Raw genomic sequence first — 27,938 nt, 5'->3', positions numbered from 1 at the left:
AGAGCAGACCAGCTGGAGAATGGTTAATGTGTTTAACTTTTACATCTCCTCCCCTTTCCCTAACGCTGCTCTTGACAACACAAACTCTCCCTCTCTCTCTCCTCATCACCACCCCCATTCAGCGACCTCACCACCAGCCCCCTCACACTCACCCACTCTCTCCCTCACTCTCAGATTGCACATACAGATACACAAACACACACACAATCACACATGAGCCCATTTGAATTGCAAGTGAGCTCTGTTCACTACCGGCAGAGGTAAACAGAGGGAACAAGTGAAGAGAACAGGAGGAGGAGGAGGGAAAAGGAGTGACAGGGGGGAGAAGGAGAGGAGAGGGGGGGGGGGGGCACTGACCGGATGACATTCACACAGTGTTTAGCAGGACAAGCCTCCACGTGTGAAGGACTGAGAGACAGAGAGTGAGAAGAGTGCCTGGGGAGCCTCGTACCACACCACACCAGGGCGCACAGGAGCTGGGACAGCCCTGAAGGGACACCTGAGCCTTGCAAGAGACACCTCCTGAAGCAGGGAGTGAGCAGCACCCCATGGGAGACAGAGTCAGAGGAACACCCGACAGCAACCTGCTGTCGCTCCTCCTCTCCTCGCGACCAGCTCTCATCCCCTTCTCCTCCTCCTCCTCCTCTTCCATCCTCACTCCCTCTCTCATTTGATCCCATCCCTCACTCCCTGCGCAGGAGAGGGAGAGCGTGCACTGACAGAAGGTAAGGGGGATGCATGCATGCATGTTGTTGTCCTTGCAGAGCATGAGAGTGTGTGAGAAAGAGTGCGTCAGCGTCTCATATTTCAACTGGATGTGTAAAAGTCAGCAACTTGTTTCTTTGGATCAGTCTGGTGTGTGTGAGAGAGTGTGTGTGTGTGGTCTCTGGAGGGTTTTTAAAAAAGCTGAGACAGATGCAGGGCACTTTTCATTTGTTGCAGGATCGTTTTCATCTTGACAGCATGTCTGAAGGCTGTGCTCATCTGTTAACTGTGTATTTTATTGCTCACTGTGTCTGTCTTCTCTCTGACTACCAATAATTTTCTTGTCATTTGAAAAGTGGGGAAGTGATCACAGGGAAAGAGCAGATGTAAAGTGTGCATCAAGAAAGGGCATGATACTGTGTAAAAGTGTGTGAGAGATGTAGGCACAAAGGGGACAATGAAAGTAAGGAAGAGAGGAGCAGGGTTAATATATTCAGATTCACACGCAGCGAGGTAGAAAATCAGCCGTAAAATCCTATCAGGTTCCATGGTCAGTGCATCTTTCCCCGCCATCATCTCGTCAACCCCCACCATGAACTACAGGCCGGGGCTTTGCCCACAGTAGTTTGGGGGGACAACGGATCCTGCAGGGACCACCCCATGCCATTTAATCTGTCCCTGCCCACAGATAACAGAAGGCAGATGGTCCTGCCAGAGCACAGGGAGATAGAAGATAGCAAATACAATGTGCAGACAGATAGCACACAGCACTCAACCTGTCCCTCTGAAACTGAGCCTGCATCAACTTCTAAATGAGGGGGCCAAAGCAGGCAGAAAAAAGAAAGGCAACGAGGGGAAAAAAGAACAGACAGAGCGGGGTTGAAATATCTTTAATTAAAACCCAAAATGCAGTCAGTTGACAGTCTGGGATAAACATAATGGAAAGAGGAAACTCATCTAAAGAAGAGGAGAAAAAGAGCAGAGTGAGCGGGACCATCAAAGTCATGGGCTCCTGTGTTTAAAGGGGAGTGTGTATTTATTTATAGAGGGCGGTGGTTAAGTTCACTAAGCTCCCTCTCTCTGTAAGACCCAGCCTTTTCGCCTTATGAAAATTCAATTGGCCATAATTTGCTGAGGAGCCGTATGCATATTTTATCAGCGGGTGCGTTTTGAAGAAGCAAGCCCGCCAAGCTTTTTTTTTCTCCCGTCTTCATTTTTATCAAGACTGAACGAGGGGGAGTGTGAGGTTGTGCAACCGTCTGGTAATATGTGACACATTAGAACCCATTCGACATGGGGGCTAAAGTAAACACCAATCAGCTTCATGTGTCTGGCTAAAAAACCGAAACCAATTCATTGCAACCTTGTTGCATGGCAATAATGTTTTTTTTCCCCCCTTCTGATTCCAACCCGCTCTTTTCCAGTTGCACTTTCTCCTCTTTTCCTCTCTCCGTGTCCTTCCCTCTAATTACTCCAGGATCCAACATCCTCCTCTTCTTGCTCTCCATTTCCACAGCCTTCTCTTCTTCAGCCTCCCCTTCCTCTCCCTCCCTCCCATTTCAATCTCTTCCACTGCATGTCTCTCGGTTAAAGCTTTATGGGTCGTTCACTCCCCTCTTTCTTTGCAAGGATAATGAGCAGGCGCCTCTGTGCGACTTTGTAGCTGTGCGACGGTTTGTGAGTTTGGATCTCTGCGTGTCCCGGGGCCCGAAAGACTCAGATGTACCTTCTGTACCCGCCTCCGTGGTTCCACTGTGATTGTCATCTGATCTATAGGGCACAGCACTGACATAATACACCTTGTTAGAGGAAGGCGGGGAGTGTGTTTGTGAAGACTGTGTGACTTTGAACAAATGTGTTTTCTCTGGGGAGCGAGAAGAACACTGGGACCTGTAATCATGCTATCACTAAATCGCAACCACACACGCACAATCACATGCAGGAGAAAGACGGTGAAACACTAATAGAGTGTGAACGAAATGAAATAAAAGACGAAGAGAAAGAGAGGAAAAATCTGATACAAACTCTTGTTAGGCGTTGCATTTATGTATGCTGATTGGATTTGACTGCATCAGAGCACCTCCAGGTGTTGTTTGTGTACCTCTCTCCACATCAGCATGGCGTCACTTCTCTCCCGATAAAATGGCTGCTAATACCCGTGATGAAAGATATTTTGGAGAACAGGCTCATTTGAACTCCCCCCCAGACTAAAAATAGAAATGTAGATGTAAAGGCATTGACTTCAGAGTGGTATTAGCAACCCACTTCTCACTTTGAAAAGTAGTGCGATTTTTTACAGTGAGTGTCAAGCTGTGCTATACACACACATCCCAGAGTAATATAGCGTGGCAATTTCTATTCCACCGCATGAATAATTCTGTCTGAATAGGATAGGATGTTTCTTCATATCAATGAATCATCAGCCGCTACAGCTCTTTAGTGTCTGTGTGAATGGTACAGTAGAAATTTAACAAGTGTGTTTAAGTGCATTACCATGTGTGTGTGTGCGCGTGTGTGTGTGTGTTGCTGATGAGCTCTGATTGATGTTCTTGACCTTTCCAACATGCGTTCTCAGAGCCCCGGGAGAAATCCAAGACACGGCGACTGAGGAAAGTCAAAGAGTAAAAGAGACAGACAGCGAGAAGCAGCGATGGCACTCATGTCCCTGTCCTGGTGTCTCGGTGCAGCTTTGGCACTGTTTTGTGGCTCTCCATGGCCCCGGGTGCACTCTGCCCTGGCACCTGAGAACGAGGTGCCCCTTCGCCCAACCACATGGTTCCCAGAGGGAAAGATCTCCTCTGTTACTCTTCCCAAAGGACGAACTCGCAGGTAGGGTAACAGACGGGATGGGGGGAAGGTACGAGGGAATGCACATTCATTGGATCGAGTTGTTGGTTGCCATTAGGGCCGCAACTAATGAGAACTTTCAGTGTTCGTCAATCTGGATCAATAGGAGACATGATTTGGAATATTCAAACACACACACACACATTCATACACTGGTGGCTACCATACACCTGCTCATCAAATAAACATTCACTCACAGCCATCAGGAGCAGTATCTCACCCAGAGACACTTCAACATGTAGACTGTGAGGACTGACCTTCCAATTGGTAGACGACCACTCTACTTCCTGAGCCACAGCCGCCCCTCATATTCATATTATTTTAATTTTACTACCAAAACTACCACACAAAGGTATAAGCATCAAAATAAAGTAATAAAAGCAGTTATACTTTAATGTTGCAGCTGGTAAAGGTGGGTCTAACTTTAATTACTTTAAACTGTATACTGCTGGGTAGCTGGTGAATACTCCCCCTGGATCAATGAAGCCTTTTCTTATATTGTATAATAATAATAATACATTACACTTCATTTGTTGGTTTTATTTTCTGTTATCAACTAGAATTAATGATACAAAATAGAATTAATTAGAAGAAGAAGAGTAGCAGTAGTAGGAGTATATTGATGCTCCAGGTGTCCTGTGGCATTTACATCCCTTTCATTATGTGACGGTATTGTGGGCTTATGGGAATGATGTTGGGGGTGGGTCGGTAAATGTGAGCTGTGCATGTATGTTTTATGTTGTGATTGTGTCCATTGTAACGAAGCGTGTTGTATGTTTTATGCCGGATCCCCTTGAAAACGAGGTGGTTCATCTCAAGGGGCTATCTGCTAATAAACTTTGTTTAATTAGTCTGCAAAGTAAAAAGTAACTGAAGTTAAAAATACAATATTTCCCTCTGAAAAATGGTGAAGCAAAAGTAATTACGTAGAACTTATTGGGGGGCACTTTCATGTAGTTTGAAGAAAGATATTCACACGTCCAACTGTCTCAGATGCAGTGGCGTTGGAAAATATCACTTGAGTCTTTGAACAGCTTCACGATTCATTAGTAACACTAACGTTTCGGTCCTCCTGGACCTTCATCAAGAGTGTTCAACACTCCTGACAAAGTGCTCTGGAGCGCTTTTTAAAACACGCAGTTACAAACTGCTTCACACACACATGGAAAAGACATAAATGAGTGAATAAATGAAATAACATGAGTTACAATATAAAACACAGCACAATAAAAGATGGATGAAACTGAAACATACAAGCACATAAGACAGTGATGAAGCTATATGCTGTAGAAGTGCTTGCCTAGATAACAGTGGGTTTTTAGAGGCTGCATAAAACAGACCAAAGATTCAGCAAATTTGATAGATTGGGGAAGCTGGATCCAGAGAGTTTGGGCTAAAACAGCAAATGCACAATCACATTTTGTTTTGCAGCTGGATTGAAGATGGATAAAAGGCAGAGATTTGATGATCGGAGTGGTGGAGAAGTAGAACAAGGAATGAGGAGAGCAGAAATATAATTGGTGGCAAAGTCATGTAGTGCCTTAAATGTAATCAGTGTGATCTTGTAGCATATAGAATGCGTACTGTATAGAGAATGGAAAATACCTCAAAACTGTATTTTTGTACAACACTTGAGTCAAAGTACTTTCCACCACTGGCTGTGATCATCAGTGCACAAAAAGTGAAGTCAGTAAAGATGTTTTTGAAACTCAACGCCACACTAAACGACGCCTCAACAGTTAAAAAGTGAAGATTTGTCCTTGTTTTGATGAAACCTTGAGGCCCGCTCATCAGCTTTGCCCTTGTTTCCACTTCAATAACAAGTCACCAGCCATCCACCAACCACCTTTGTGGAGACAGTGGCTGATTCCAGCACCACTGTAGCGTGAGCGAGAGGAAGTGGAGCCCATTTGGCCTGAACCCTGCACACCAGTGCCAGTGCTTGCTTTCTGAAACTGGGAGCCGAAAATTGCGAAATGCATCTCCCTGTGTGCTGCAGTCTGTCCACCAGTGCAGTCATGCAGAACCACACGGCAAATAATGGAGAGAAAACACTGATTCAGAAATTAATCACTCTATTAAATAAGCCGCAAAGCGCCCTTGAGAATGACAGTGTCGCACATCTGTTTAGAAACAACCGCCATCTGCACAGAATCATGAATAATGATGTTTGTAAGGAGGGAGAGCAAATATTTATTAACAAATAACCGTGCACTTGCTTCATTTTCATGGAGGGTAACTAGCTGTGAAGAAATGACATGTTACATAACTGTTTGGGTTTGAAAGAGACAGACGTCTGCGATTCAGGCATCCTTGTGGAGGTGAACAGTTCAACATGAGTTAACAGTGATCGTTTTAAAATAAGACCAGACCACCGCAGCATGAATGTTAAATGTCCTTTTACTGCCATTTCATATGCAAATCTGTAATCCATCATGCAAGAACACTGTCCACATCTGCTCACAATAAGGTACATCATAGTTTCTATGCCAAGCACGATCCCAGATAGTTTCAGCAAACAGGCAGATATCCATCTGAAACTGTCAATGCAGCCTTATCATCTGAATCCCAGGTCACCTCTCTTGATCTGCTATCAAGTGACTGATCAGCATGTAGGCAAATGGAAAGACAGCGACTGGCAGTGGCTGCAGTGTAGAAATTTTCAAGCTTTCCGAAAAAGAAAATTACAGCCAGCCCACCGTATCTGCAAATCGTCCAGCAAAATGAAAGGATGTTGCACAGTATGCACTGGAAGATATCTACTCATCCGTCACCTTGCAGCTGGATTGAAACAGGATTTTATCTTTTTGACTTTCCCTGTGATGAATCAAACAACTTCTCTTTTTTTTGGTGGTTATCTTTTGGTGTTTCTCCACAGGCTATACTTCACGCTGAAGAAGGCGGCTCCAGCGATGTCAGTGACTGTCAGCCCCTGTGACCTCCCCATTGAGTGGAGCTTGGCAGCCCGCACCCTGAAGGACAAACCCCTCAAGAAACTGCAGTGTGAGTGAACAGTAAGACCACAACCTGCACCTTCAGACACAAGATCATCACTACATCTGGCTGAGACAATCAATTAGATATTATCATCACCATATAACAGATAGGGGATTTAATAGAGGGCAAAGATTCTAATCTTACTTAACTTTGTGTTTGCAGAAGAGTTTACTTTTTGAACCAGGAGAAGTTGTAGTACAGTAGTAAAGGCGATCAAACTATGACACACAGAAAAATGTTGGTTCCTTAGCAGTTCTTTGGCATGGGTTGAGGTGCTTCAGAGCACCGCGGTCACAATAAGAGCTTTATAAGACCCTGCATGGTTCTTTAAAGCAGTGGTTCCCAGCCACTGGGTCCAGATTTCTCCTTACGTTGCGTTCACATCGCACACAAATAAAACTATTTGCGCGAGTGAATTACATGTAAAGTCAATGTAAAGATGTGCGGTGCGATGAAGGTGACCCAAATGATGCAAAATACACAAATTAAGCAGTACGAATTAGGTAAGTAGCTCATTTTTGCATTATACACTTATTAGCGAGAGCTGAAAAATCTGAACTTCAGCGACCAGTTCGTGCCGCAAGAGCCAATCAGCATAGAGATCCTTTGGGGATGTATGACGCCAAGAACATACCGGCAGAATATTCATTCATCGATCCAACGATTTCATGCATGTATGACGTTTGACGTATGAGTTTTTCACACGTATGAAGCGAGTCAACACAAAATATTCTGGCATAACATGACGTGAAAATTTGCATCGTGTTGGCGTGACACATCATAAGTCAAGGTCCACACAGTTTAAAATATACAGCATCACATCAAGCTAATTTGCTGTCTCTGTTGAGTAGATGTCAGTTAGTCACAAACTCTACAGCAGGAAACGGCACTTCAAAATAAAAGCTCTGTGCTGGAAATTCACCGCACTTAAATAAAGTGTATTTTTTACAACCTTGACATGTTTGCGAGTCACTTGTGGTCCATTCATAATGGATCCTCGACCCACTTTTGGACCGCGACCCACCAGTTGGGAACCACTGCTTTAGAGGGTTCTTTACTGGTTCTTTTCCCAGTAGAATAAAGTAAGCTGAAGAGCCAGTAGAGAACTTTTTAGGCCTCTGTATTGAGTTGAGTTGAGTTGAGTTGAGTTGAGTTGAGTTGAGTTGAGTTGAGTTGAGTTGAGTTGAGCAGTGGCTCTCAACCTTTTTGCCTGTGCACAGAAATATTCCAGGTTTGAGAAGGGAAACTTTTTGTGTCTCTCAATAAGCATTTCGTACAGGATTCTGAATCTTTAAAGCCAGAAACTCATAAGAAATGATTAGTAATCATACATAATTTAAGTAAAAGTCATCATTTAGAAGCATATTTACTCATCAATGGTATTATCTGGCATCATTTAAAGGCCTCCCAGGTTAAAAGAGTATAAACAACATGGTGCTTTATGACACCTCTGTTGGTTCCATACAGCAGTATTTGACTAAAGTGCTGTATAGCAACTTTGAAACATGGGTGCCATACAGCACTAAAACAGGATTCCCTAAGCCAAAAAATCGCTTTTGGGTACTGTTGGACACTATTTTAGCTTCCAAAGTAGATGAAGTCATATAAGGTATATACATATATAGTTTTTGCATTGCTTGTTTGTCTTTGGTGTTTGCAGTGATATCACATTTATGGACCAATAAAGTGATTCTCTTTGACCAATCATATCACAGCTGAGACCTCTGTTTTATGAAAAGCGATCATCTCCAAATTGCTTTGTCACAGATTCTCAGGAAGATGAGACAGATACTACTATTGTCATCCTCCGTCTTCTTATCAGCACATCGTAGCTGTTTGCTTAAATTCAAAGCACAGAAAATGCTGTACATTCTTCCTAAATGCCACCCACTATCTCTGACAGAACAGAGACAGTGAGTGTGATCATATCTGGTTGTCACATGGCCATAAATTTTATACCAGGCCTTGGATTTGAAAATCTCATAAAACTCACAAGCAAACATCAACCGAAAAGGGGGCTGCCAACTCCTGATTCAAACATTGAATAAACAATAAAATAAAACTCCTCAGCTCCTTAGTCTGCAGTATTTTGTGCTTCACAATCTAAACAAATCAAATAAACCCAGGAGGTTAAAACACACTACGGAGCAGCAGAGTTTAAAAAATGGCTTCAAACTGAAGTCAGGGCAAAAAGTGCTCAAAGTAAATCAAAGTAATCGAATTTCAAACCTAAAGAGTCACAGATTTTTGGAAAAGAAAATATGCCTCGGAGTGTTCCAGGTTAACCAAACAAGCTCCTCTACATGGTAAAATAACATTATGAAGTTATAAAATGACGCATGAATCATTCAGACCCTGAGCTTGTGGGTCCCCATCATCAGCCTGAATTATTCACTTTGATTCTGTAACATTTGGTCTCATTTGAGGAGCGATTTCTCATCTCCAGAAGCGATGAACAGTGAAGACGAGTGCTGACAGATTTTTTTCTTTTCACCAGGTTTATTTGCCAGTTGCATCATTTAAGTGATGAGTGTGTACTTCAAAACGACAACACTTTAGACATGAATGAAAACACTGGCGGCCGTTTTTGAAGTGGCAGTTGACATCGTGTTTATTTATGTGTTTAGGATTTTCTTTATATCGGCCAGCTTTTGTGCGCTCTGTTTATTGTTCATTGTTTTATGTAATTTGCAGAGCCTATGTGTTCTGTGACCCCCCAAATCCTTTTAAAAGTGAAATACATTGTGCACTCCTACACATGCATAACTGTGTGCACGTACCAGGAGAAAGAACAGAGAGAGAATTATGGTCTTTGTTCAGTTACAGTTGCTGCTCACTGAATTGCAACACTTCCCTTAACTTTATTCTAAACTGCTGCAGCAAATATTTTTTGTTTTAAAAGTTAAACTACTTATGCAATATATCTCCCGCTTGACTGAAAAGTCTGCTCTCAGTGTGTGTGCACTGGAGGCTGCAAACCTCCACATTATGCTAGTATAAGTTGCATATTAAACCACAGTTGGTTTCTAAACTAGTTGTGCTGCTTGTATGTCCACATTTTTAAAGGAACAGTGTGTGGGATTTAGTGGTATCTCGCGGTGAGGACAGCAGCTGTTATCTCAGATAACTTAATGTGCACTCACCTTTTTTCTGATCCAGATGTTCAGGAGGTTTTTACCAGGAGCCGAATTATCCACAGACGTCTTCTCCTCTCCAACACAAATGGACCCAGCAACTGAACCTGTTAAAAACACTGAATATAACGGTTTGTAGTGACCGCAGGAAACAAACTAAAAGTTGCTGAGAGTCACTGAGATCTAAAAATACGTCGTATTATGTATTAATAAAATAAATAAATAAATAAATAGTAATATCCCAAAACACTAACCAAAAACATTTAACAATGCAAAAATATAAACCATCCCAAAACCAATGAATCCTTCTTTAAAAAATCTTTAAAAATCCACTCCTTTCTAGATTAATTCAGAGCTCCTACACAGTTTCATGTTAAAACATCTGTTTTTCCGGCACTTACATCACAGAGGGGCTTCTAACTACACAGGCTAACGTGAAAACACAAATGGCTCTATCTAGAGTCAGAGTTTAGTTTGTCCTTTCTGGGCTACTGTAGAAATATGGCAGTGCAACATGGCAGACTCTGTGGACCAACACCTGCTCCCTATATATATAAACAGCTTGTTCCAAAGTAACGAAAACCCAACTATTCTTATTTCCAGGTGATAATACACTAAAGAAAAAACACTTACTATATTATACTCCATTTATGCCAGTATATCCCCCTAAATCCTGCACACTGGACCTTTAAGGCGACAACAGAGACACTTTCACCCTTCATCAGATGACTGTGAAGATGGCCTTCTAGTGTCTAAGCTCAAAAGATATCTTTATATATGTACAATCTGTAGGTAACACTACAATATTTTGGTATTGGAAGCGTTCTGGTTTCCGTTTGTAGTCTGAGTAGTACTGACCAATCATGTTTGGGCAGGCTTTGGTTGCCCACAGGTAAACAGTCCATGTGGAGACCAAAAGAGATGGAATACATTGGCAGAAATGCAATCTCAGGACCCATTTTTGTTACCTTTTTGGTAAAGTACCTGTATTCATATGCAGACATATGTTTAAAGAGATGAGCCAAAACCTTGTCTCAATTTGTTACTGTCAGCAATTAGCAGCGCACGAAAGAGGAAGTCTTGGCTCGGATATTCGCTGGTTACGCTGGATCTCCCAAGATATTGGCCGCTGTCCCCAGAGGCTTTATCATCTCCAGACAATGACCAATGGGTTCCGAGACTGTCTAGTGTCAAATTCTCCACAGTGAAGCTCAAACATCTGAGTGAAGCAACAAAAAGGAAAACTCACTGATCAATTACATGTTCATAAATAAGTTTTCATTTTATTTTCCATTTCCTCACAGGGAGCACCAAAAAGAGTATGCCTGAGGTTTGGTGGCGAGGTCCTGGGACTGAGGAGAAAATGCACAGCTTCACAGGCAGTGCAGTTGACACCTACAGCGGTCCTTCCAATCCCCACGCTTCCATCTACATCCTGAGGCTACGCTCCAAACAGCAGAACACCAGAGCTACAGTGTACCTCCATGAAGGCCTGGGGCCCGGGGGTGCCTTCCCTCTGCTCCCAGCTGACCCACGAGTTCACACATTAGGTGTAGGCATGACCAGTGTCACTCTCAGCTGGGCGCCCAGCACCTCCATCACCAGCCTTCCGCAGACGCAGAAGAGTTATGATTACTGTGTCCTCGTCAACGCTCAGCAAAACTACCCCAGTCTATGTGCTGCACAGGAAAATATAAGGAAAAAGAAAGACCAGATACAAGAGAAGAAGGAGAGGAGGAGAGTGACGGCGTGGCCGATATTGAAAGAGTGGTGGTGGCAGCAGTGGGACTCTTATCCTGAACCCCAGAGGCCACCTTCCTCCCTCACTGATGAGTTTGCTGATCTCCAGTGTGTGTGTCAGGGGACGGATAGTGTTTGCACCGTCTCGGAGCTCCTGCCTGACACCCAGTATTACTTTGACGTCTTTGTGATCGACAGGCTGAACGGGACCAGCATGGCATACAAGGGGACATTTGCTCGAACGCACGAGGAGGCTCGGCCGGCGATTGTCACACTAAGAGAAGGGGAGCTGAGGTGGGTGACCTTCCACGACAGAGGCTCCAACTCAGAGCAGTTCTTCAGTTTCCGTCCTCGGGGCTGGCAGCAGAGCGGCCTCCTCACCTTGCAGAGCTGCGGTGGAGGTGAAAAGGTCAAGGTCACTGTGTCAAGTAAGGGTCAGGTGTTGACCTCCCAGGCTGTAGGGGGCGATTTAGTGCACATTTGGCTCCAGGGAAGTCCGTCCTATCTCATCCACTTGGAGAGAGAAGGAACTACCGCAGGCCAGATCTCCGCTGCTGCAGACCCAGCTCTACCAGGAGGTCTGATGGCCTCAGTCAAAATGCAGACCTCCTCAGCCTACCACCGCAGAGGGGTCCCATCTCTGCCGTCCACCTTGCAGATAAAATCCTTCAACCGGTTGCGTGGTTGCAACAGTGTCACCCTGGCCTGGATGGGCACAGAGGAGAGAAGCCTGTACTGCGTGTACCGCAGGAAGCTGGGAGACCGTGAAGCAGAGGCAGGGGGTGCATCAGCTCTCACTGCGCCCTGTCTTGGGCCAGAGTCCCGCTCTGACACCGAGAGGGTTCTCTGCAAGTATTTCCAGGAGCTGAATCCTCGGCGGGCCGTCACTACAGCTGTGATCGGGGGCCTGGAGCCAGGGATGGCCTATGTGTTTGATGTCTATCTAATGAGACGCTGGGGGATCCCTATCAAGTACGCCAGCAAGATGGTGAAGACCAGAAAGGAATGCTGAGCTGCCGCCCCCTACAGGAGGTTTTCAGACTGTCCCAGTTCAGGGGAAAATGCATCGGCCATGGACATGCTGTAAAGACTGACCATGAGAACGAAGCCATGTGACTGTTGTGGAGAGACTGTTGCCATAACAAGGAAATATTCCCCCTGGAGGAGCAATGGTTTTATTCAAACTCCACTTGCACTATCCATGCAAGCGGATAAAAAGCATATGAGACGGATCTGCACACCAGCAAAAGTTCATAACATTTACAATATGACTCTTGTGCTTTTGTTCATTTTGTTCTTCATTGTTGATCATGATAATGATGTGCCAGTTGTCCAAGTGCTTATTTATGTGTCGGAGTACAAAGGACAGACGAGGTTTGCGATGACAGAAAGTCAATATGAAAACAACAACAGAGACTGTGCCAAATATGCAACAGAAACAGATGGGGCAATAATTGGATAACATCTGAGACATGGGGGGGGGGTTGCAGTGTATATCTCCAGTGCTGCATATTGTACAGGCTTATAAACACAGATGGGTGCAATCTACAGATGCTTAGTTCAAAGTCAGTGTGTATCTTTGTGTTCTGCTTTCGCATGGAGCAGTGAAAAATACTTAGTGACTTGCCTCATTGTCTTTGATGTATTCTTGTGCTGCTTCAAACGCACCAATAAATTCTAGGGTATCTGTATGTTCTTGACTGAGTGATGCATGTATGTAAACCTGACTGTCAAATTAGATGTTCTTGCTACCACATTGTTTCCAAAGCTTCCACTCTGACTTTAGAGGATGAGGCTTTGTGCAGCTCAGTGCCATACTAATATGTGACATTTAATTAAAGGGACATCAAACATGTTTATTTAGGTAACTTGATGGGGCAGAATTGGAAAGACTCAAGTTGAAATATTACAGGGAGTCTTAAATATTATTATAGAATGACTATGGCTTAAAGGAGCCCTACCTTGTCAGGTTATTATCTGTCTTAAGACAACTCTGGCCTTTGGCTCTCAAGTGATTACTTATCTATATCTACCAAATAGCAACCCTAACACTGCATAAGACAGATCAAATATTACCTCAGACAGCATTACAATATTTTGGCAGTAATTCCAGCTTTTTAAGTGAGTACAGAGTGTAAATTTATTTATTTATTTAAGAAAAGGGACAATGTGCATTAATCAAAATTTTAACGAATGTCAATGCACCCGAATTAGCTGAAAGGCTACTTTTCATCGGCAGTAAGTCCCTTCGCGAATGGTATCCTAGAAAAATTGAAAGCAGCAATCTTGTTCACATCTTTGGGTGTCAACAAGCCATTTCTTGGCATTAAACTTAAATAAGTGATATGATGGAGACTCTCTAATTGTTTGTGGTACTGAATTCCACTGATGTGATGCCCTGAGTGAAAAAATATAAAATGTAAGACAATAAGAAGTCATGACAGTGTAAGGTGTTAAATATATTCAGTCAAGAGCAGTTCATGATAAGTATAGGATTAGTTTAGAGTTTAAAATGGAGTCAGGACTACAAACATCTTATTCTCTGTTTCCTGCCCAGGGACAACAGATGTAAATTTTCTTGGCTAAGAAGTCAATTAAAAATAAAAATAATAAATAAATGAATAAATAAATAAATAATAATAATAATAATAATAGATAAAAATAAAATGAAAATAAAATAATAAACAATAATAATGAAATAAATAAATCAAATAAAAATAAAATAATAAACAACAATAATAATAAAATAAATGAGATAAAATAAAAAATAAAATCAATTCTAATTAATTGACAACAATAATAACAATAATAATAATAATATTGATAATAGTAATCTGAATTGGGACCACGAGAGTCCAGAGGCATCCTTATATTTAAGCCAGGCTTTGTTGAACTTTTTAACATCTGATAAGCGAGTATCAGCAGACTGATCACATTTAGTGTGTTACTTGGTGTAATAAAACAACACACAGTACAACAGCACATCAGCACAGTGAATGCGTTACTTATGTACACAAATATCTACAGGTCACAAATTAAAATATTAAAATAAATAATTAGAATCATGAAAATATTAGAAACCAGCCTCTATGTGTTGTACAGAAATGTTTTTTTTTAAGATTTTAAAATAAAATCTGGCATAATAAACCCTCATTATAAAGTCTGACGTGTGAGATCACGGGAACCAATAAGAGGGCGATTATGTTAGGTACGTCATCACGTCGCTTTACGTACGGAAGTGTATGACAGGCCAGCGCGCCAAATTGATATTCCCGACAAAAGGTAGCCAGAAAACAGGACTTATTTAACTTATGAATATTTAGCCACAAAGCGTAACTATAAAACGTCATTAAGTCGTGTGAGAGGAAATATTTTACCGGATTATCGGACTCGGTCAAAGCCGTCAGGATGGGTTTGCTCGAGCGCTGCCAGGAGCTCTTCAAGACCTCAAACCTGTACGAGGTGCTGGGCATCAACAAAGAGGCGACCGAGGCAGAGATCCGGAGGAGCTACTACAAAGTGTCGCTGAAAGTGCACCCGGACCGGGCTCCTGAAGACCCGCAGGCTACGGAGAAGTTTCAGGTACAACTCTCCTTGTTAGCTGGAACACACACAATGAAAACAAGCTAACGTTAGCTTTAGTAGCTAGCTAACGGCTAACCAACTGACGTAGTTCCAACGAGTAACGGACACTTAGCACCAACTTTTCTGTGCAGTTACTAAAGATATTATTGTCATAGAGACTTTGCCCGCCACTTGTGGTATTTGTAAGGAAGCAGAAATGTTTTGGGACGCAGTTTTCCCACTGATACATTGCTTATGTGCCTTTTAGTAAGAGCTTTATTATATTTGCTGTGAGGTGCAAAACAGACAGGAAACTTATGTCTGTTTTAAAAGACCTCCCTCCTTTTATTGTGTTGCTGAATTTCCAGGTGTATCACTTATTCAGAAAGCCTAAATCGGTTATCAGCAGCAGTGAAACAATAGGTTAGAAGAGGCCTATAGGAATCAAATTTTAGATGTAAATTAGTGTAACAGTATTGATGTATTACATTATATATATATAACGTTATTGTTTAAATCAGATAAGAAAGAGTGCATAGATTAAATAACCAGATGGAAATGTAAGTGTTTGGCGTGTCCAGTGGATTAAATCCCTTACAGATAGTAAAACTTTCCCATAAACCAATATTTCCAGGTATAAACACCTGCTCACTAATTGCCGCATTGTCTATAATGCACAGCCCTAGAAATAAAAGGGATAGCTTCCATGGGATGAAGACTGACAACATCTAAAGCTAGAGATTTAAGAACTTTAGTGTCATCATGCAAGCGTAAAAATGTGTCCTCAAATGGTGCATACTATTAAAAGAAAACTACACACACATATTTACATATAGATAAACCACAAGTGCAAGACATTAATATTTAACAGGAAAATCTAACTGACATAAATATAAGCAATATGAAGTGTAAAAAAATATATATATATAAGCACAACAAAGGAGTGTGCAAACGTCAGCAGCAGCAAAGTCCAGTAAAGGTGCAGTATGACAGATGTGAGGTGATGTCATTGCATGTGCCCAATGATGTGTCAGATTGAGACCTAATGCAGATGTGGGATTCTTTTAAGCTGATTCTAGTAACTAACACTCACAGTGTATCTAAAGTCTAGTGCATATCCATATACCATTTTATATTGCTCATATAAAGTGTGTAATACTTTGTTTCTCTCCCCCTCCAGGTGTTGGGTAAGCTGTACGCGGTGCTGAGCGATAAGGAGCAGAGAGCTGTTTACGATGAGCAGGGGGTGGTGGATGAAGAGTCTGACGTCCTGAGCCAAGACCGCTGCTGGGAAGACTACTGGAGACTGCTATTCCCCAAGGTAATGGAGCAGCGCAGGTGCTTTCTTTATTAATAACATGACTTAATAATGAGTCACACACGTTGTTTTGTCTTTGTGTTATACAGGCGATGATGTGGTACTCTGAGTGAGTCACTTGTATTCCAGGAATTTATTTTAGGTAGTATAGATTAGTTGGGGATCGATGTTGTGTCACTGCACCTGAGATGGTACAACAAATGAAAGCCTGAGATGGTACAACAAATGAAACATTTTTCTACTGGTTTATTTGTTGCAGCATCATAAAATTGCACATTAACATGGTTTTATTGCCTGGACCATACATGATATTTTTCTCCATCCATCTCCTAGATTACAGTGCAGGACATCCTTGAATTTGAGAATAAATATAAGGGCTCTGATGAGGAGCGGCAGGACGTAATCCAGCTGTACGTGCAGCACCAGGGAAATATGGACGCCATCACTGCCTCGGCCATGTGCTGCTCCCAGGAAGATGAGCCCAGGCTCTGCAGCATCATCCAGGCTGCCATCGATAGCGGAGACGTCGAGGCGTTTCCAGCGTTTACTAAGGAGAGTGACAAGAAGAAGAGGGCTCGCAGGAAGAGGGTGAGAAGTGTGTTGGTGATAAACCCACAGAATCACAGTCGGATTTTTCTAGATTTTCTTTTATGTGATTGTCAGATGGCCCAAAAGATTCCTCCAAACCTTTATACTTTTTAACTTATGTCAGTCTCAGTAATGTGATTGCAATTGATCTTCCAGGCTGACAGAGAGCGACAAGAAGCAGAAGAAATGCAGAAAGAGATGGGGCTCGGTGATGAAGACGACAGTCTTGTGATGATGCTAAAGGTAACAAATGCATACATGTATGTATGAAATTTCTAGGGAGTTACTTGTTTCTCTCTCAATAACCGTCCTTTCATTCTCTTTTCCCAGCAAAAACAGAAGTCCAGAGAGCAGAATTTCAACAGTTTCCTGTCTGACCTGGAAGCAAAATACTCCAAAAAAAGCGAAAAGTCCCAAAAAGGAAAGAAAGGAAAAAAGTGAAAAGCGTACAGTCTCCATTTATGGCAGATAAAATACATATAAATGGCAGCACTTGTTAAAAACCCCCACCTTTTTAGATTAACAGGAGTGTTGAAGTTCATGTTTGAGCAGCTGCCCCACTGCTCCCCTCTGTAGGTTTTCATGTGACACTCATCAAAATGTAAATGAATCTTTTATTTGTTGTCATGTTTGTCGTTTGTTTTCAAGTCTTCATAAAGCACAAATAAATTCATATTTATATACATCACTTGTACACAGATTTTTATTCTTTATGTATAAAAAGATGAAAGAAAATGCATCGATGAAAAGATTTGATTTTCAAGCTTTGTCACCTTTTGTAACATGGCTGTCCAGTATATTATTTTAATGAAGGGCGAACTACCCTTTGTGAGGTAACCCTGATGTTACCTGTCAAGACTTTGCTCAGGTAACATCTAAAATACAGTATTCTGTACAGACATGAATGAATCTCTTACTTATTTACAACTTCCCGTTTGTATTTTTACATCATCTTGAGGTGTACTAGTAAAAGCATGTCGGCTGCAGAGATGTTCAGCCAGCACATTCCCTCGTCTGATTTATTTACATGATTTAAACTGAGCTTTAATGGAGAGAAAAGCAAAAAAAAAGTTCAAGGTGGCATCTCTTGTTCTTATGTGCAATGAGAGGTTCTGCGTTCATATGTTTTTTACACAGGGTGGTTGAAAATTGTGTCATTATAAAAGATACAGTACCAAACTCTCTGATGTTGCATCAGAGATGGGGAAAAAAGTGCTTTTTTTTATCCTCTCTATCCCTGTCTGGGTGGATGTGTCATTCCCTGCATAGTCATTTACCAGCACAACAACACACCACGGAGGATAATGTACTGTACATTCACATATAAATAGATATATACACATTCAGATCATACATACGTAGTACAAATGTCCACACATACAGCTCACACTGTACAAGGAAATGGAATAATTGTGTGTTTGGCAGCCACATAAGCTGATTTCTGAAATACAAAAATAGGCCTCTTAACAATAACTTCACCAAAGCAGCATTATATGAAAAAATTCGGCTACTTCTGTAAAAAAAAAAAAAAAAAGTTTAGTGGGCACAGATGCTTTAGAGTGCTGCACTTCGTTGTAGCGAATAAAGATGAATGGCTGACGGGTCCGGAGGCAAACTACAAGCCAGGTCTGCTGGCTCTGGATGAGATGCCTCCGCGTGTGTAAGACCGAGGCGGGACTGACACGGGCACCAGTGGAGCTGTGGGACAGAGGAAGGATAAAAACATCAAGACTTAAACCATCCTATGAGCAGGTGAATCTTAGTTGAGGCCGGCCGCTGCGACCTCTCTTTCATTCATAGTTTATCTGAGAGCCGAGTCTGGAAGAGTTTCATCAGCCGCTTTAATCTACTGACCTGGGACGGGGGCTTGTGGGTCCGGCTCCTCTTCGTCTTTGATGGGCGAGTGCCCCAAGGGGTGGTGGGAAAACGAGTCCAAGAAAGACGAGCTGCTAATGCCAAGACTGATGCCGGTCACACCGATTCCAAGAGAGTCTGGGGGAATAAATGAATAAATTAATGCATAAGCGATTAACTGATGTACGACAGAATCCATCTGACACTGACACTGGCTATGTACAGTACAAGCACAGAAAAAAATTAAGTAACACAAAAGTAGGAGTCTCAGTGATTCCCAAATAATTATAAGAAGCTAAAAATAGATAAACAGCTTAAATATTCAGCTAAAAGTGATGGATAATTGGCTGAAATAGACAATGAAAGTAATGGATAAACACTTCAAACTCATAGCTAAACTATCAGTGGAACATGAACATAAGGGGTGGTGTTGATGAAGCGGTACTTGTGAAAACATATATATTCAACAATCCATGCTGAGTTTCTGACCTGTGGCCACAGAGGCTCTGCCTGGCCGCCCCTGCCCGATGTTGTCCAATACTGTGAAGGATCGACGGTACGGAGTGTCTGACTAAAAACACAAAACCAGGGGTCAATCATCCTGTCTCTGACACTCCCAGAGGAACATAAAATACAGAGTATATACATGGCCAACTCATTACTTGGCATTTAAAATCACTTCTGGGTCTTTCTCTCCATAGAAAGTCACAAAATCATGCCACTTGTGTATGCAGGAGTCCGTGACGATAAAGAGAATCTTACCCTGTATGTGTGAGTGGTGTTGGGGCGAGAGAACACGTCCAGCAGGTGGTGACGATCCCTTGGTATTGAACTGCCAGCTTCGTCATTTATAGCACTGTGGGCGCGGCTGGACGGGCCTTTCTGACGCTGGTTGGATGGAAATAAAGGTCAAAGACACAGTGTTTTAAAGATTTCTTAAACCTATGATCTATTCAGAAAGCCTTCATTTAGTCAGTGTAGTTGTGTGTCAGTAGTGTTGTGCACCACCTGTGCAGGTTTGGACTGCTGCCCTGAGTGAGATGACTCTGGGTCTCCGGTGCTGATGGGAGGAAGGAGTGTATTCCTGCTCAGAGGCAACAGCGGAGATGTCAGGCGGTCGTTGGCTGTGGGTCTGTGGTAGACGACACACACTTCAATAAAGACAGTAGCTATAGATAGATTGTTCTATGCTGCATCTGTGACGATAACATATACTTTTATCACAAAAGACTGTGGGCGTTGTGAAAATTCACAGCTTAGGTGTAAGGACAAAAGTCAGAATTATTATTCTTGTGATAGCGTAGATACTTAAAACAAAGAACAGATGTGATTTGTATGTATTGTTTCATCTTTAGTGCCGTAATAAATTGTTTTACCGCAATGCTAGAAAATGTAAGTTATTCCTTCTCAGATCAAATTTGACGACCAAGATGTTACAGTGACAGCGCTGAAATATTAAAGGAATAGTTTTGCATTTTAGGAAACAAGCTAAGATACTTTTCTTGCTGAAAGTTAGATGAGAAGATTGATATCACTCTCATATCTATCTTTTAAATATAAAACTGGAGCCATGAGACAGTTAGTTTAGCTTAGCATAAAGGCTGGTAACAAACAGCTAGCTTGGCTCTTTCCAAAGATAAAAAAGTCACCTACCAGTATCTCTGAAGCTCACTACCTTGTTTGCTTAATAAGTACAAAAAGAGAAGTTCCTGGAGTTGTTCCTCACAGCGATGACACTACAGTAAAAGTAAAGTCTTCCATTTTCTCATCTACCTCTCAGAAAGAAAACAAGTAAATATAAAGTGTCAAACTACTCCTTTAATAACCAAAAGGTTATGAATGTGTGCTCACCAAGTTTAAAATTACTTATTAAAGTTCAGTAGTTGCTGAATTTTGCGGGGGAATTGACACTCAACATGATAGGAAAACTATGTGGCGCACTTTACATTGCTACTCCTTCGCCCGCGGTTCATGACAAGTTCATCTGTGAAGTTGGTTTCACACATGAAACTTCCATCACCGCCCCCCCACCCCATTATTCTGCTGCACAGAGCCATAAGGCACAAGTTGAAAGGGAGCCTGTTTTCAAAGTAATCTCACTCTGCCTCTGCACAACTTCAGAGACCGTAGGGGGAAAGAATGAGAGTAAAAAGCAAGATAGGAGTTTGGGTGGGGCTGGCAGGGTTCCAGTGATGTTAAAAAACTCACAAACGTGTCCCGCGGATGACCTCATCCATGGATCCCGCTGCGCTGGCCTGACTCTGGCTGGGGACCAGTGGCAGGAGGGTCCGGGGAGGAGGGTTTCTGCGTCGCGCAGATTGTGCCGGGCGGGACAGCGAGGAAGAGCTCTGTTCCAGGGTTCGGCGAGGGCGAGGTTTGCTGGAGGGGACCACGCTGGAGCCTGGTCTGTGAGGCGCCCGCTCCTCTGGCTCCCTGTATGGCAAGAGGAGAGTGAAGCACAATCGCTGAATGGTGCATTTCCACCTGCTGCCAACTGACTGTGTACTCTGCCAAACAAGGTGTTAAGACCAGAAACAAAAACATGGCATGAGGGAGGCTCTGTCCCTCTATAATGTGTTTACCTGTAAATGGAAAACAAGAACTACAAGGCATCTAGGTCTCTTTAAACTCCCATTCCAGGATTAAAATCACATTTTATGAATACACATAAACGTGCAGTGGATATGTCCTTTTTTTTTTCCATTTTGGCACCGGTTAGAAGATTAAAACGTGTTCATACTGGTTTCTATCCAGCACACCCAGGTTCCTCTGCTGCAGGGGGATGCTGTGGATCACGATGAGGTCATTCAGGTTGTGCTGGGTCACTGCTGCTCCTACTGGGACCCTTCCAGCCTGGGGAATGGTGTGAGATGAAGAGAGAGATAGTAATGAGATAGAGGAAGAGTGGGGGAGGGTAAAGCAGAGGGATAAGAGGAAAACAATGATTTAGAGAGAGAAGAGGGGACAAGACACATAATATAGGAGGTTAGGCACAAATAATCTATTTTATGAAGGCCAGTGGCCGCATGGTTAGTTAATTCCATATGTACAATACAGCACGTTGTCAAAGAAACGGTTATGTATCATGCAGTAACATCAGGAGGACCCCATATTTGATATGCCACCAACCAAAAAATAACATTCACAACACTTAAAATGCAACAAAAGCCATACGTAGCAGAACAAAAGCATTCCAACATACTTATTGTGAAAGAAAATCAAAGCAGTTCGTGTTGAAAATGACTTGCAGTTAATCAAAAAAGATACACGGTGGTGATGCATTCGTGTTAATCAACAGGCACAAGCACGTTTAATCTAGAGATAAAGATAGCGAGCCGCCATGGACGACGCGCACACGACACGCCGCCATTTTGGCTCTAAGTGAGGGAGTTACATACAGTGGAAGGCCTTTTCTGCTTTTTGGATTTCCGTCTGGACTTGTGCTTTGAGCCCTTTGACTTTGTGTTCTTTGAGGGAAGAAAAAGGCATGACCAAAGGAAGATAGTGGAAATAGAAGAAAGGAAAAGAGGAGGGGAAAGAAAATAAAGGGAAATGAAGATGAAGAAAGAAGAAGAATGACATAAAGAAGGGAAAATAAAAGAAACACATTGGCAAGGTGAAGGGCAGAGGGAAGGAAAGAAAACAGTGATACAAGTTAATAAACTGGAAGCACTGGAAGACTGAAAGAGCAACAAGCAGGAGTGAAAAAAGGTGACAATCGAGTGTGGACTGTGGAGCAGAGACATGTGACTCTAAAGCCTGCTAGGATCTCACAGTTAGGGATGCTCAGCAGATGTTATATGGTCTCTTCAAGGCCAACATGAGTACGACATGTCTTCTACTACAACCATCTTTTTCTCTTTTCATGATATGTTGTGGTGAGGAAAGCCCAAGGTAAAATATAAAACTTTCTTATATAACTAGGTCACTATTATTACCATTATTAAACATGTTTTATTGCATCTGTCGAAAGTTCGAATAAATGACTTTTTAAAAAAGGAGAATTTTTTGATTCTCCAGTTTTTAATTAGTCTCCTGAACTGCTGGCAGTGATTGATGAAATTGAAATGAAGCTCCCAGTCTACTCCCCCACACGCACCCTGCTACGTCCTAGTCCCTCCTCAGACCACTGACCTGGAACTGCAGGCCAGCTGTGAGCGGGGGCACCCTGCTCTGGCCGAGTTTAGGCAGCATCGTGGGCAGCATGGAGAGCAGCATGAAGGGATTCTGGGAGTCTTGCTGCACGGGGCTCAAGTTCCCAGAAATCTTTTCATCATCTGCCAATCAGACATGCAATCACTTCCAAATACTGTGCACAAAAATTTAAAGAATGATTAATATGAGTTAGGTCTAGTGCATGCAGTGCCTACTTGAGGTGCAGCATTCCCAGTGGCGTTGAACCAGCTCTTTCATCCAGCCAACCAGCTGTCGCCACACATCATCAAACAGCAGGTCGAGAACAGCCTGACGGCGACACCGGTATGGAGAGACAGGGGGCAGACAGTGATGCCGCCGACCCGACTCTGAACAATCCTGCTCCCACTCGTCCTCCCTGCAGAAGTCGGACATAGTGACTCATTTTAACAGCTGAGGTTTAGGTTTAGACTCTGGAATAAGAACATCACAGTGTCACAACTCACAAGTCCCTGCTATCGAAAGCCAGGTACTCCTCCATCAGACCCTCGACCTCAATCACTCTCTGCTTGTCATGACTGCTGGGGCCACTGGAGGTGCCAGGAGCCTCATCCAACTCTGCTGAGGAGGACCTGATCATCATTGCTCTCCTGCCCTGCACGTTTAACCTTCCCCCAAGACAAGGGTACACACAGATAAGCACCTAAACATATACACATAAAATGGTGCACTCACAGACACAAGCCCACACATCTTATATGTTTTCTATAAATAATTACTAAACTCAAATCCAGCTCCTGAAAAGCAGAAGGAAAATCCTGATATGAACTTTTACGGTATGCACAACCTCCCACTAACACACTGCACGGAGACATTAGCAAAAGGGCTGAAACAAACTCCTTTATGTCAGCTTAGTTTTAAAAGTGGCAGTCCCAGCAACTACTCATCACAGTTAACCAACATGACCCACAAACTTGATTAAGAAGCCTGAGCATCTAGGTCACAAAACCACAGAGTCAGCCAGGACTCCTCTATAATTCATGCAGTAACACCAGTCATCTGGACAGCCGGCCAACTCGAGATAGAGAGGCATAACATTTCTGACAATTTCTTCAAATAATATAACAGAAAACAGTAGTTCCTTACATCAATGAGATGTATCTTTGACTTTATATGTCGCACTGACATCAGACAGTCAACCAGTGAGTCAGTGCAGTGAAGACTTACTCTGTGCCACTCTTATCTTTCTCCTGGGATTTCACACTGCTCTCTTTGCCTGCTGATGGGCTGATAGCAGAGCTGCCTCTCCCTGAAGTAGCATACCACTGGAAGCCCTCATCACAGGGAGACATCAGCTGAGTCCCCAGAATCCTGAGTGACGCACACACAAATAATATTTTAGTAAAATAATTGTCTTCATGCAGTTTTTCCCAGAGTTAATCTTTGATCCCACTGCTACCCTGAAGTAAAAGGTCACAGGGTTGGGAGGAAACTGTGGATAACACACCGAAGATGTGGGAAACGTGTGGCCCACTGCTGACATTCATCCTGCAGCCCCTGGAGTATCCCTCCCCCGCTGCCTCTCCCCTCGTACAGCTCTTTGTCGATCTCCTCAAACATTTGCTGCACCTGCCGTGACGCCGCCTTGTCGAACTCCTGTGGGACGGAAAAACAAAAAGACACAGAGACACAGGAAGGAAAGCTAGTCATTCCTCTGTTCTCATACCCCAGCACTATGACTGAAAGCTGCTGCTTTTCAGTCTCTTCATCAGTTATTGGCGACACATCGCCATTCTTTTGTTTTTTTTAATCTAGCGGCAAGCTTCAGCCTGCATAATAATTGGCCCCTATGGCCCTTGGGAATGTGTGTATGCATTTGTGGTCAAGCAGGTTTGTTCATATGCTGTGAGGAGAGGAGAGGAGTGAGTTAGTTTGCGTAACTGAGTTGTCTTTACTTTCTTTCTCAAAAGCAGCTTGAGGACAACAAACTAAATAAATCATTGAGTCCTGGAAAAGTTTTGTCGGGACCAGCTGAGGCTAGAAAGCACAGCATAATAACAAACCAATACCCAGTGGATTCACGCCTTGCATATTCAAAGACGTAGCAGACAAACAAGGCATCTACCATATGACACAGTGACTGGCTGTATGACTGTGTATGGATTTCCACAGGTTTACCAAAAGGTGACACATTTTAGACAATAAATCAAAATCTGTCATTAAAACATGCATAAAAAAACATGTCGGGGGAGTTTTTCATCTTTGTACCAGAATAACAGACAGCATGGAGACTGCTAGAGGAAAAACAATGTTGTGCGTGTGTGTGTGCACACTTGAGGATGTGTCTTGTGTGACAGACACAGGCAGGCTGGCATCGTCACTCCATTTTAAGATCTCAGGAGTAGACTTACATCGTAGCCCCAGGAGAAAACAGAGCTCCTCTCGGTGGAGATGCCAGTGCCTGTGGAGCTGTGGATACCTGACCAGGACTGGCTGGAGTCTACTGAGATGACGGTGGGACAGTCAGAGTGGCCGGAGGCAGCAGATGTCTCTGAGCTATAGAGTATATAAAGTACAAAGAAGACGTGAGGTTTATGTATGTTTCACAGTCTGTGTTTCCAGTACTCCCTACTTCACATACACCCACTGAATTTAAGTATATCCAAACATTTTTACTCTCTGTCACAATAAACCAGTGCCCTGTTATGTGGCTGTGTAAATCTCTTTGTTGGTGGCTGCTGATATAATCAAAGGTGAGGTTTCAAAGTGGAAAATAAAGGGCAAATGTCAAAGTAACTGAATATTCCAACAGCCTGGCTCATTATTTATTCTTTTAACTGCACATCTGAAGGAGGCAATGTGATATCAATTAATCTGCTGCTTCTGGGTGTCCCGTTTCACACAGCAGGAGCCCTGAGAATCAACTGTCCACTCAAGATGGTGTAACATTACAAAACACATGGGCTAGAGTATGTTTGTGTATTAGTTTGAGGTAGTTTCAGCTTGACCTCACGCTGGCGTCTGTAGGATGACCAGGGTTCAGTTACCTGTTGTGAGCGGAGACAGCTTCCTGGAGGTCATGGAGGTAACGCTGAGGCGTTTGGTTATCGTCCGCTTCCTCGGGGAGAGGGTGGTGGTCGAGGCTGCTGCGAGACAACCCACGACTGCATGAAAAACAGATCACAAATGCTAATCAAAAAAAACAAATGAAAAGCAGTGAGTTTGTAGTCACATTTTGAAGAAGTCACCAGTGGTGCGTTTCGTGTCAGTGATGAATAATATCTCTTGTATGCTTCACACCTCAGTAGACACCTTTTATAAAGTTTGGGACCCTTACTTAAAGTACATTGGACCTTCACTGTTATCTTCCATATTACAGGGGTTTCCTAATTAGTCACTGTACATTTCATGTAAATCAGTCTCCCTGTAACCTTGCTATTTGTCAATATAGCCTATTTGTTTGTTTGATGCTGCCTTTACGTTGTCGCAGGAGGTGATGAAGTTTGGGGATGGATATAATGCCCACTGTAACTATTTCTATTTGGATTTTCATGTCATGTCATGTCAGGTGCGAGCTGCTTTGTTCTGTGTTGCATATAAAAAATAAATACTTTTAAGAAAATTAAGATATTGAGAAACATTTTATTGCTAAAGATTTTTCCGAGAAGTTCACTTTTTATCATTTTATTTTAAGTAAAAGGAGGTTGTCTTTAACCATTTTAGCACAATAACACAACAAAACATCATGAAATTATTATTATCTTCCAAAACGGTTGAATTAACAAGTAAAAACAGAGTTAGATATCTAAATAATAGAAAAGATATGATGGTTATGTGTCTATATGCCAGTGATTCTTGTTAATAAATGGCCATACTGCTTTTTTTGTTTTGTTTATTCGCCATGTATTAGCCTTTTAATATAAATAATGTATCCTTCTGACTATGCATACATTTATTTGACTGTTTCCAAAGCATGTCATTATTAAAACAAGGAAATGGTGTTTCTTTACATAGATAATAGGTTGAATTGTTAGTTTTAAAGAAAATAAATGCCTGTCCGTGTCTAAACCAGGCGACAGACGTGGCAGATGGACTGTCACTAACTGGATCAATACAAATATTAATTTACACTGCCATTTGATAGTCAATAACTCATCTCACTTTCCTCCAGTGTATATGAAAAGCATTCAGCCTTACACACATTACAGTGTTCAGCTGGTACAGCACCAAATTCAGTGTTCACCCTTTATTTTCGATACTCACATCTCTAGTTTGTGCGATACAGGTCTTCTGCTGTACCGTGAAATCATCCTCCCTTGTCTCCGTCTTACAGGCTCAAGCCCTCGTCTCTCATCCTTGCCTCCTCGTCCTGGACTCGCTGGGAACAGTTCAGAAGGAGGTCTGACATTTCCTCTAGTCCGCAGATGAACACCCTCAGTGCGGGGAAGCTGGACGAGGCTTTGGCTACAGATGCTAACGCTGTTTCTAACTGTTACAGCTAATGCTAGGAGGAGGCTTCGTCTAAATATAACCTAGCTAGCGTTACATGGACGGACAGATAAAACAAGGCACGAACAGCGTTGTATAATTCTTCAAAAGACATTTCCTGTTAGAGTAACCTTGCTAAACTACGTTAGCATACTGTGTGGTCCAGAGGCTGCCAAACAATTTGGTTTACATTTTAAAATATTACGTTAGTGGAGCTAGCTGTCGCCACTTCAGAGGGTTTTCTTGCTAATGTTAGCACCACCAACAACAATAATACGGCTGTCATGGATACGCAGCTCCGTAATCCCGTGGTCTCATGGGAAATAGATTTCCGACTACTGCAGAATAGCTGTTAGCTCATGGGCGATGTGACTACAACTACCAGAATGCCTTGCGATAACGTAATGCCGTTCCTGAAATGTAACCGTTTGTCGTTGGTGGATAAACTCAAGATGTCCGTTATGTATTAAATCAATTATTTATGAGTTATTTTGGTTCATTAGGAAAATATTTTATTTTTTATATAAATTCTGTTTAATGTAGGTTGTATTTAATCCGTTGAACAGCGA

General features: G+C 42.6%; 3 protein-coding genes across 4 annotated transcripts; 2 read left to right on the top strand and 1 right to left on the bottom strand.

Annotated features, from left to right (window-relative positions):
* Nucleotides 1–364: 364 nt before the first annotated feature.
* Nucleotides 365–13,114, top strand: ndnfl (neuron-derived neurotrophic factor, like). The gene is made up of 4 exons (XM_050071229.1): nt 365–725; nt 3,281–3,534; nt 6,431–6,555; nt 10,988–13,114. Exons 2-4 carry the CDS (start codon nt 3,356–3,358, stop codon nt 12,433–12,435), a joined length of 1,752 nt encoding a protein of 583 aa, XP_049927186.1. The 5' UTR covers nt 365–725; nt 3,281–3,355; the 3' UTR covers nt 12,436–13,114.
* Nucleotides 13,115–14,647: 1,533 nt separating this feature from the next.
* On the top strand, nt 14,648–17,336 carry dnajc9 (DnaJ (Hsp40) homolog, subfamily C, member 9). The gene is made up of 5 exons (XM_050070787.1): nt 14,648–15,005; nt 16,168–16,308; nt 16,639–16,893; nt 17,050–17,136; nt 17,224–17,336. The coding sequence occupies exons 1-5, from the start codon at nt 14,832–14,834 to the stop codon at nt 17,332–17,334; spliced, it is 768 nt and encodes a 255-aa protein (XP_049926744.1). The 5' UTR covers nt 14,648–14,831; the 3' UTR covers nt 17,335–17,336.
* A 391-nt stretch (nt 17,337–17,727) lies between these two features.
* Nucleotides 17,728–27,789, bottom strand: fam149b1 (family with sequence similarity 149 member B1). Of its 2 annotated transcripts, XM_050070781.1 has the most exons (16): nt 27,145–27,789; nt 25,929–26,045; nt 25,293–25,437; nt 24,389–24,537; nt 24,109–24,252; nt 23,388–23,549; nt 23,118–23,299; nt 22,882–23,024; nt 22,146–22,214; nt 21,488–21,600; nt 20,956–21,180; nt 19,756–19,879; nt 19,510–19,635; nt 19,237–19,318; nt 18,748–18,885; nt 17,728–18,591 (listed from the first exon to the last, which is right to left on the bottom strand). In XM_050070781.1, the coding sequence occupies exons 1-16, from the start codon at nt 27,189–27,191 to the stop codon at nt 18,509–18,511; spliced, it is 2,049 nt and encodes a 682-aa protein (XP_049926738.1). In that variant the 5' UTR covers nt 27,192–27,789; the 3' UTR covers nt 17,728–18,508. The 2 variants fall into 2 exon arrangements, with proteins under 2 accessions (XP_049926738.1, XP_049926739.1); XM_050070782.1 differs by lacking the exon at nt 22,146–22,214.
* Nucleotides 27,790–27,938: the final 149 nt, after the last annotated feature.

Source organism: Epinephelus moara, chromosome 19 (assembly GCF_006386435.1).
Source record: "Epinephelus moara isolate mb chromosome 19, YSFRI_EMoa_1.0, whole genome shotgun sequence".
Classification (NCBI taxonomy): domain Eukaryota; kingdom Metazoa; phylum Chordata; class Actinopteri; order Perciformes; family Serranidae; genus Epinephelus; species Epinephelus moara.
Note: the sequence above shows the minus strand (reverse complement) of the source record. Positions and strands in the feature narration are given on the sequence as shown.